We start from the raw sequence: 12118 nt of genomic DNA, 5'->3' as shown, positions 1-12118 counted from the left end.
GCTTCCTTTGATTCTGTGCCGACTTTCAGTCAATGAGAAATTTACAAAAAGGTGCGTCAAATTAAGGGATTCTCATTGTTTCAGACACCAATAATAATGAGTTAATTTTCATTTATTATTAGAAAATATTATGTATCGCAAAAAAACTGCTCTACTGACATGAATTACATCGCGTTACAAACTGCGATACCTCTTATTTTGTTCCCTGATATTTTGACAGTTGTCAGCTGGGGTAGAGTCAGAAGAAAAAGACCTGTTAAATGGGGATTTTTCACATCTCCAAATAAGAGTTACTCTAACATGATATTGAATTACCTTTAAGATGATTGTAAATTAGTGTTGATAGTATCATGGGACTCTTTTGGCTGCACAGGCAGTTTTAAATGGTCGATGCTAGATCAGTATCTGGAACCAGAGACATGACATAAATGGTGTAGGGAGAAAATGATGGTATGACTGAACTACAAAAACATTCATCTTTCCAAGTATACCTGGATTTTGCAGATCTCAGGTATCTAAATAGGGTTAAACCCCTGCACCTGTGGAAAGATCCCATTTAACAGGGCCTATTTTATCTGTCTCTACACCAGCTGACATCTGTCCATGAAACTATCAGAGGTTGGAATAGAGACAGATGATTTGATCACAGTGAGTGAGCTCAGAAATGTCAGGATTGAAATTTTCCTTTCATTTTACAAAATATCCAAATTAGAATTTGTTTTAGAACGTTAATAGGTTCACAGAAATAAATGGTTTTGGAAAAAATTATCTTGAAAATGACCCACATTTTTAACTGAAAATTCACTTTATATAAAAATCATATTTCACAAAAAGAATTCTTCTGTTGGCATTCAACAACTCAATCTGACACATGCACTTCAAATTTGACCTATTACAATTTATATTGTTTACCTGCCAGCCTAAAAATTGTTTATATATGTGTCTTTGCTTCTATATTTTCATAAATTGCCTTTAAAGCATACGGTACTTATTTGTATTCACTCTATGTTAATTTCATAGAATTATTTTATATTCCTTTGTTTAGAATATTATGTCCTGATGAAAGAAGTGGACATCGTATTGTGGTCACTGATGCCAATCTCTATTCTATTGGTGGCTATAATCCCAATTTCTGGGATGAACATAATGATGAAACTACATATTATCCTTTATTTAGAGAGGTATGTATTGGTTGCCTGCATGATGTCACTTAAAACTTTTTAGATATTTTAGATGTCATGAATGACACCTTTGGAAAAAGTAACATTGCCAGTACATATTATTTACTAAATATTGCTTTCAGAATATACTGATTTTTATACGCCCACATGAAATGGGGGGCGTATATTGCCGTCACCCATGTCCGTCCGTTCGTCCACAATTGCTCGTAAACACTCTACAAGACACAATTCTTGACGGATTTTGACAAAACTTGGTGTGAGTGTTCGTAATCACCCAAGGATGAACCCTATTGAAAATGGGAAGAATCGAAAAAAATTTAGAATGAGTTTTTGCCCTTGTTCTTTAAAACGCGTTCAATTTCTAGCTCGTAAACACTCTAGAAGGCCCAATTCTTGATGGATTTTGACGAAACTTGGTGTGAGTGTTCATAATAACCCAAGGATGAACCCTATTGAAAATCAGAAGAATTGAAAAATGTTTAGTATGAGTTATTGCCCTTGTTCTTGGAAACAGTTCAATTTTTAGCTCGTAAACACTCTAGAAGGCACAATTCTCGATGGATTTTGACAAAACCTGGTGTGAGTGTTTATAATCACCCAAGGATGAACCCTATTGAAAATCAGAAGAATCAAAAAATATATAGTATGAGTTATTGCCCTTGTTCTTGAAAACGCTTTCAATTTTTAGTTCGTAAACACTATAGAAGGCACAAGTCTTGACAGATTTTGACGAAACTTGGCATGAGTGTTTGTTATCACCCAAGGATAAATCCTATTAAAAACCAGAAAAATCGAAAAATATTTAGTATGAGTTATTGCCCTTGTTCTTGAAAACGCGTTCAATTTTTAGCATATATACACTCAAGAAGGCACAGTTCTTGACGGATTTTGATGAAACTTGGTAATATTATTCAGTATCGCCTCAAAAGTTCAAAAGAAGTGTATGTCTGAAGGTCGAATATATCATACTGGTAATTGTTACTGTACTGCCAAATGTTTTTATTTAAAATCAAAGCTGCCAGTGGGCGTATATTGCCTTGCCGGGCAAGCTATCTTTTAATATGTTATTACATGTATGATGTAGGCCTACTAGAGAGTTGGGATCATGCTTGCTTTCTTGTTTTCAAACATCATTTCACCTTGACATTATTTTTGATTCAATCAATACTGAAATTTTGAAATATCAGGCACTATTTCTAAAATTATTTTGCCTGGGTAGGCCTATCCCTATTATAGGTTTGTTTATTTTTACTGTGTCATGTAGGCCTATGATCAATTAAATTAATTAACAAGGCATAAGGCTTTTTTAAAAAAATAAATAATCAATTTGAAGTTTCAAATCACAAATTTACGCTCTTTGGAAAAACTTTTCACCCAATCTCCAGATTGTTTTTTCTGACCTATATATATATATATGCTAAAAGATATTCTTTAAAGATGCCTTTGCTCATTTTTCTTGGTCAAATCATGCTTACTAATTGATTAATCAGTGTTTCTAATGAATTATAAAAATATTCATATGTTAAAATCCTGTATGTGGATGTAGAAAGACTTTGGGAAGTCATTTACTCAAATCTGCTTTGAGAAGCTAAATTTAAACTCCATGTTTGTTCACGTGACCAAATGGCGTCATTCTTACCGACTGTTGAGAAAGCGAGTGGCTGCTTCACCATGAAATTTTAACTGATTCTCCTCTATGAAATTACACCAACGGTCATAGACATCCTTATCTTAACATATTCTTGGAATTTCTTGATCCCATTTCTTCTTTGTTCCCTATATTGTTGTTGTGAGAAAAGAAAGGAATGCGGGGAGTGCACATGCGCGCATATTTAAACGATTTTTAACCAATCGCGGAAGTCCCTGACTGTATATACTCGTTATTTGAAAAAAGACTCGACAATTTTTTTATCACGTCACGCTATGGAAATCCTCGTCGTAATTAACTAATTACAGGCTAATTAGGGACTTTTGAGACAAACTGGTATTATTCCCATTCATTAGAATACCTCTACATTCGTTTGATATAAGTATCAGCCGTCCAATAATCGAATATATGGGTCATTCTCCCATTAACGTGCAGTTTTACTGATTTTTTGTCCCGGTCGATACATTTCAATAAAATATACTTTTTCTCTATTTTTCATTATGTATCATTTAAATCGATCTTAACATGATTCAAGACAATTATTTAATACTCATTTCTTCAACACATAATTTTTGAAGATTCTTTAAAGAATGTCTCCCCCCTGAAAAATAGCCTATTTTAAATGTCCCGATCGGCATTTTTTATTTTCAAGCTCACTTCACTTAGACTTCAGACAGCTTAAAATTCATAAAAACTGTTTTCTATGTGAACAAACATTTGTAGAATTGATTAATAGAAATGGTTTCTTATGATATGGTATTTGTGTTTAAATAAAAAACATTTTATGGGTGTCCCTAAATAATTTATCAACACCGTAACGGGATCTTATTTTGTTGCGGAGTGAAATTACAACTGCCACTTTACAATGTAGCTTTTTGCACACGCTACTATTCCTGGTGCTCGTCGACGTCGAATTGATCTTTCAACAATAATATTAGCTGAATAAACAGTAAGTAATAATATTTATCAAAAATAAGGCTAGTATTTTAATTCCCCTTCAACACCGTTACGCAGATTTCACAATGTCTAATGATTAAACCTTTGTATAAGAATGATTTTTCGAAATAAAAATTCGATTCTCGGCGGTCACCATTGAAAGTAGTCCTGCGGATGAATACATTAACGAGCTAATGAAAGATAATGTTAAATTTCTCAACACCGTAACGCTCAACTCCGTCACACACCGTCACACACTGTCACGAATATTATCGTTACGGTGTTGAAATTTTGTTATGGTGTTGAGTTTTTTATACATTACATAAGTTTTTAGACATACACATACCCTCAAATATCCAAAAGCATCGAAAATAAAGAGATCAATTTATGCCAGTCCTATTCGATTTCATTAAATTATGGACTAATAGGTAGTAATGATTGTGACTAAGGCCTGCAAATTCTCAAAATTTTTGAAGATAAACTAACTTCTGTTCTTCTTGTAGTTGTAGTAACAAATTCGTATTGCCTGCATTCATAGATGTCATTTGGTACGCGTATTCTAAAATAGTAACTATGATTCATGCACAAGAGAGAATAAGCTCTCGCAGAGAACTTTATCAGGTACCAAAGAGTATTTGGACGTAATTAGCTAGATTGTTTCAATTTTATGATTAGTTCACTTTTATCTACATTTGTTGGTTAATTTTAATTTTAAATACCTTAATGGATTACAATTTTGTATTGATTAGTTTTGTTTAAATAAAAGTAAATTCTTGTTAATGAGAATGTTTTTATCCACATTATGATACTGATACAGTTTCGTAGTGCTCATTTACAAAATAGGCCTACGACATGTTTTTCTCAATAAAATTTTTGATTCAAAATTCAGATTTATATACAATGTGAAACAAAAAAGATTTTCTAGTATTGTGGATCAGATTGTTATGCAATTTGCAGTTTAGTTTTCATTTGCGCACCAAACTTATTTTGTGTGAATCATTCTGCTTCAACACCGTAACACACATTCAACAATGTAACTCAACTTCAACACCGTAACGAATGCCTAAATTTGTCCATAAGCTGCCCGATGCCCCTTTTCCCATATATTTTACTTATATTATCATTGCCCTGCACTTATCCTCCCAGGTAAAGTTACTTTAATGGTGGTGGGAAAACGTTAAACGATCATATTGGGTTTAGAACATTGCAAAATATACGTAATGTAGAGATGACGCGTAATAAGTCATAATGCTAAATTTTAAGCAAATGGAATAACAGATTTATACTTTAAAAGATTTTAAACAAGAAGTTCTACATTCTAAACTACTTTCGGCATATTTTATTAACTTATGTCTGCTTTTTTTTTTCGTTTTTAGTTGCGTTACGGTGTTGAGAATTTTTGACAGTTCTTGAACAAACAAGTCATATTTAAACATTAAAATATCCATTAAAAAATGTGCACGAGCTATAATCAATAAAATGAAACATTTTGCGTCCAAATAAAATGATTTATTTCATAGTGCAAAGAACTTGATTTGTATTTTTCTGCAACATGCAAATTGCACATTAATGGGAGAATGACCCATATATATATATAAATGAAAATAAGGGAAACCATCTTTAAAGATATAATTAATTATATTTTTGAGTTAACACAGCATTTCTGTCCTGAACTGTATTGGCTGGCATACAATCCAATCAAATTGATGCATTCCATGATACAAAAATAGTGGCAATTGCAGTCAAAGGTCTTAGTACGATGAGCAGATACAAGTCAATGTACATGTTGCACATATATGAGTCAATCAAATTGATATAGCAGTTCATACGGAAATTATAGTGATTATTATTCTATTACTGACACTATATGGTGACTATTATTGTTATTATTTTACAGCTATGGAAATTCAATTTTGCTACTAGATTATGGACCCAGTTAGAGACACAAAGTACAATGCCTTATGAATTAGCATCACATACAGGTATATGTTAGAGATCTTAATGAAATTTGAAAAAACTGAGATCTAGTAATTAAGATATTAGCACTTTTTTTTTATTGTATACTGAACAGTGGAATCAAATTTCTTTTAACTGTTTAACAAAAGAAAAATATTTGGACTGCTGGTACTGAATTTTTATACGCCCACATGGAAATGTGGACGTGTATTGCTGTCGCCCCTATTGGTCCGTCCGTCCATTCACATTTCTTGTAGGCGCAATAGAGGCTACAGTTTTTATCCGATCTTGATGAAACTTGGTATGCATGTATATATTGATGAGATCTCGGACAAGTTCGAAATTGGTAATAATCAGAAAAACGGTTTCAGAGTTATTGCCCTTGACTTTGTAAAAACGTGACAAATTTGACTTGTAGGCACGATAGAGACTACAGTTTTCATCTGATCTTGATGAAACTTGGTATGCATGTATATATTGATGAGATCTCGGACAAGTTCGTAATCGGTAATAACCAGAAGAATGGTTTCAGAGTTATTGCCCTTGACTTAGTAAAAACACGTCAAATTTGCCTTGTCGGCACGATAGAAGCTACTGTTTTTATCCAATCTTCATGAAACTTGGTATGCATGTATGTATTGATGAGATCTGTCAAGTTCGAAATTGGTAATAATCCAGTGAACGTTTTCAGATATATTGCCCTTGACTTAGTAAAAACACGTCACATTTGGGTTGTAGGCACGATAGAGACTTCTGATTTTATCTGATCTTGATGAAACTAGATATTCATATAATATATTGATGAAATCTTGGTAATATTCGGATGATGAACAGTTTCAGAGTTATTGCCCTTTTGTGTATAGCGATGAGACATTGTTCATGTTTGAATTTGATGATAACTTGATGGACTGTTTCAGGGTTTTGCCATGACTTATAGATGATTTTAAGATTATTTGAAAATTCATTATTAAGCCACTAAAGATTTTGTCATCATTCCTGACAGCTGGTAGTGGGCGTATGGCACGCTATCTTTGAAATTTTTAAAAGACATTATTTCTTACATAAATATCTGATTTGATTTTCATTTTACAATGGATTCTTGATTGGAATAATATCCAACTGTTTTTTTTTATCAGTATCAATTATTATTTTTAACATTGTGAGTGTCTTATATGTTATGAAATGAATATGAATTTTAAGATTCACCTCTTCTTTTTTTAATTTTAGTTGTATTAGATCGTTGTAATATGTTGATGTTTGGTGGAACTGCTATACCATTTGGGGAATCTAACAGTAATGATTTAAATGTTTGTAATTTATCTACAGCTTCATGGAAACTATATACATGTTATGGAGATTTACCAACCAAAAAATATGGTCATGTGAGTATCCAAAGCCCATTACCATTCCTACCTATGCAGTTTTGCATGTTCTAAATAATTTCTTAGCATACCACCAATTCAATTCTTGAAGACTATCCTAAGGTTTAAAAAACAGTTAACAATGAAATATGGGTAAGACCATGTAACTATAATATTTTCTATTTTTAGGCAATGTCAATGCAAGATGATTTAGTCTTTGTCGTAGGAGGCACCTCTGGCTATAGATATAATATGGATGTTCATCAGTTAAACTTAAAGACATTAAAATGGACACAGTTATCAGGAAAAGAATACAAATCTGCACACCCAGAGTCCAGGTAAAAGGAAATTATTTACAAGATAAATTTCTAGGGAGATAGACTCAAAAGGTTAGAAATTTCAAATTTGCACAAATACTCTAAACCTGATATTCTCACAAACACAAACATTCATCAGTTATATTTATTTACATTTTGTACAGACCTAAAACTAGTAAGAACTAGAACAGTACCCTTAAAAGAGTTTTATACAGAAATAGATCAAGAATGATAAAATAATAATATACTGATATCAAACTAAATGATATCATTTACTATTAGATACAGCTATAATGAATGATATCATTTACTATTAGATACAGCTATAATGAATGATATCATTTACTATTAGATACAGCTATAATGAATGATATTATTTACTATTAGATACAGCTATAATGAGTGATATCATTTACTATTAGATACAGCTATAATGAATGATATTATTTACTATTAGATACAGCTATAATGAATGATATTATTTACTATTAGATACAGCTATAATGAATGATATTATTTACTATTAGATACAGCTATAATGAATGATACCATTTACTACTAGATACAGCTATAATGAATGATATCATTTACTACTAGATACAGCTATAATGAATGATATCTTAGATACAGATATAATGAATGATATTATTTACTATTAGATACAGCTATAATGAATGATATCATTTACTATTAGATACAGCTATAATGAGTGATATCATTTACTATTAGATACAGCTATAATGAATGATATCATTTACTATTAGATACAGCTATAATGAATGATATCATTTACTATTAGATACAGATATAATGAATGATATTATTTACTATTAGATACATATATAATGAATGATATCATTTACTATTAGATACAGCTATAATGAATGATATTATTTACTATTAGATACAGATATAATGAATGATATTATTTACTATTAGATACAGATATAATGAATGATATCATTTACTTTTAGATACAGCTATAATGAATGATATTATTTACTATTAGATACAGATATAATGAATGATATTATTTACTATTAGATACAGATATAATGAATGATATCATTTACTATTAGATACAGCTATAATGAATGATATTATTTACTATTAGATACAGCTATAATGAGTGATATCATTTACTATTAGATACAGCTATAATGAATGATATCATTTACTATTAGATACAGATATAATGAATGATATCATTTACTATTAGATACAGCTATAATGAATGATATTATTTACTATTAGATATAGCTATAATGAATGATATTATTTACTATTAGATACAGCTATAATGAATGATATCATTTACTATTAGATACAGCTATAATGAGTGATATAATTTACTATTAGATACAGCTATAACGAATGATATCATTCACTATTAGATACAGCTATAATGAATGATATTATTTACATATAATGAATTATATCATTTACTATTAGATACAGATATAATGAATGATATCATTTACTATTAGATACAGATATCATACTGAATAATACCATTTACAATTATATACAGATATCGTCATGAAATAGTATATAGAGATAGGGAGCTATATCTAATTGGAGGTGGTACAGCAATTGAACAGTATTCATTAGATAAGGTATTTCATAGAGTATTCATTACTGCTTTGTATTTGGACTTTTTTGAAAAAATCATTATAAGGCTCAAATGAAGTTGGAGTATAAAAACTGTAGTGTTTGTCAGGCTATTTACATCATGATGATTTGTTGATACAACTCATAATTTTTATGTTTTCATATTAGATCCCAGTATTTCACACTGTGAATTTAAAATGGAAAGAATTGAAAACCAAACCAGATCCAATAAAAGGCTTTCCTGCTCCAAGAAAATGTCATAGTTGTATGAAGTTAAACAATGGTAAGAAAGAATGATAACTAATAAAGATCTGATAGAAGTATTAATGAATATATAATACCAGTAACATAGAATATATAGTAAAGGATAAGATGACAAATTTGATTGTAGAATTCACCACAGTTGTCAAAGTTATGATCTGTAAACAATTGATGTGGTAGTGTAAAGATACTTACAACAGAAATACTGATCTGTCTTCATTTGTCATATGATTTCTATTAGTAAGCTTCATTGTTGGGGCATGGTATATGGCAGGGGTTTTCAACTTCTTTCTTTCTATTACCCATTTCAGGTTAAAACCTGGAAAACCCTTTGTCTATGGACTTCAAATGTGAAAACAGACATAAGGCATGTAACTCTGTTTTATTTGTGTTTTTTTGTAGAAATATATATTTGTGGTGGTCTATTGGATAGAAAAATAGCTGATGATATATGGAAGTTGAATTTAGTCACGATTCAATGGACAAAACTGTCAGCATTTCTACCACAACCTGTATATTTTCATGCTGCCAGTGTTACATCGGTAACTATTTTAAATATTAATTTCTAGTTTCAGATATTTCATCTGAGTTTTGGAACACTTGGCACTGATTTCCTGAATAAGACTACGATGTTTAAACTATTTATTTCTTAGAAACATTGTAATTTTCCTTGGTCCATACCGTTGATTTGTCCAAAATGGATTTGGCTTGTGGAAGCTATCAAGGCCACAAATGTTACTTGGTAAATTTGGTATGATTAATAGATCAGGAATGATTGAAGTTTCACAAGAGCTGCAATGAATTTTTCTGACAATGTAGATGACTTAATTATAGTATTTATGTATATTTGTATATTTCAGTTTAATTATATATATATATATATATATATTTGCATACTTTAGTATTTGTATATTTCAGTGAAGCAGTCTGTATATATTTTAAATTTAAGGTTGGTTGTATGTACAGTATATCCTGCTCACGCGACCACCTTCATTAAGCAATCACCTTCAATATGCGACCACAATAAAATCCCCCCTACGAGATTTCAATGTAATTAACGACTGATAAGCGACCACCTTCATTACGCATCCAGCGACCGTGTATTTACACTCCCGTGTAATCATATATATTTTTCCATTTCATCAAGGCTGTATGTATGTAATTTTATATTTCAGTTAGATTGTATGTATGTAATTTTATATTTCAGTATGCATGTAATTTTACATTTCAGTTAGACTGTATGTATGTACTTTTATATTTCAGTTAGACTGTATGTATGTAATTTTATATTTCAGTTAGGCTGTATATATGTAATTTTATATTTCATTTAGGCTGTATGTATGTAATTTTATATATCAGTTAGGCTGTATCTATGTATGTAATTTTAGATTTCAGTTAGACTGTATGTGTGTAATTTTATATATCAGTTAGGCTGTATGTATGTAATTTTAGATTTCAATTAGGCTGTATGTATGTAATTTTATATATCAGTTAGGCTGTATGTATGTAATTTTATATTTCAGTTAGACTGTATGTATGTAATTTTATATATCAGTTAGACTGTATGTATGTAATTTTATATTTCATTTAGGCTGTATGTATGTAATTTTTTACCGGTATATCAGTTAGGCTGTTTGTATGTAATTTTATATTTCAGTTAGGCTGTATGTATGTAATTTTATATATCAGTTAGACTGTATGTATGTAATTTCATATTTCAGTTAGACTGTATGTATGTAATTTTATATTTCAGTTAGACTATATATATGTACTTTTATATTTCAGTTAGGCTGTATGTATGTAATTTTATATATCAGTTAGGCTGTATGTATGTAATTTTATATATCAGTTAGGCTGTATGTATGTAATTTTATATTTCAGTTAGACTGTATGTATGTAATTTTATATTTCAGTTAGACTGTATGATATGTAATTTTATATTTCAGTTAGACTGTATGTATGTAATTTTATATATCAGTTAGGCTGTATGTATGTAATTTTATATATCAGTTAGGCTGTATGTATGTAATTTTATATTTCAGTTAGACTGTATGTATTTAATTTTATATTTCAGTTAGACTGTATGTAATTTTATATTTCAGTTAGACTTTATATGTACTTTTATATTTCAGTTAGGCTGTATGTATGTAATTTTATATATCAGTTAGACTGTATGTTTGTAATTTTATATTTCAGTTAGACTGTATGTATGTTTCAGTTAGACTATATATGTACTTTTATATTTCAGTTAGGCTGTATGTATGTAATTTTATTTATCAGTTAGGCTGTATGTATGTAATTGTATATTTTAGTTAGACTGTATGTATGTAATTTTATATTTCAGATAGACTGTATGTATGTAATTTTATATATCAGTTAGGTTGTATGTATGTAATTTTATATTTTAGTTAGACTGTATGTATGTAATTTTATATTTCAGTTAGACTGTATGTATGTAATTTTATATATCAGTTAGGTTGTATGTATGTAATTTTATATTTCAGTTAGACTGTATGTATGTAATTTTATATTTCAGTTAGACTGTATGTATGTAATTTTATATATCAGTTAGGTTGTATGTATGTAATTTTATATTTCAGTTAGGCTGTATGTATGTAATTTTATATATCAGTTAGGCTGTATGTATGTAATTTTATATATCAGTTAGGCTGTATGTATGTAATTTTATATGTCAGTTAGGCTGTATGTATGTAATTTTATATATCAGTTAGGCTGTATGTATGTAATTTTATATTTCATTTAGACTGTATGTATGTAATTTTATACCGGTATATCAGTTAGACTGTATGTATGTAATTTTATATTTCAGTTAGGCTGTATGTATGT

The 12118-nt window shown here is 29.8% G+C and overlaps 1 protein-coding gene across 1 annotated transcript in view; it reads left to right on the top strand.

Annotated features, from left to right (window-relative positions):
* Positions 1–1055: 1055 nt before the first annotated feature.
* Positions 1056–12118, top strand: part of LOTGIDRAFT_125466 (hypothetical protein) — a gene marked incomplete at both ends in the record, with an annotated part of 13548 nt that continues 2485 nt past the window's right edge. The window contains 7 exons of the mRNA XM_009062202.1: positions 1056–1181; positions 5663–5747; positions 6949–7103; positions 7272–7420; positions 8931–9015; positions 9179–9293; positions 9674–9813. Coding sequence (XP_009060450.1) covers positions 1056–1181; positions 5663–5747; positions 6949–7103; positions 7272–7420; positions 8931–9015; positions 9179–9293; positions 9674–9813 — 855 coding nt within the window. The remainder of the gene's footprint in view (positions 1182–5662; positions 5748–6948; positions 7104–7271; positions 7421–8930; positions 9016–9178; positions 9294–9673; positions 9814–12118) is intronic.

This window comes from Lottia gigantea, assembly GCF_000327385.1.
Source record: "Lottia gigantea unplaced genomic scaffold LOTGIsca_50, whole genome shotgun sequence".
NCBI lineage: Eukaryota > Metazoa > Mollusca > Gastropoda > Lottiidae > Lottia > Lottia gigantea.
This window is presented reverse-complemented; position numbering and strand designations above follow the sequence as displayed.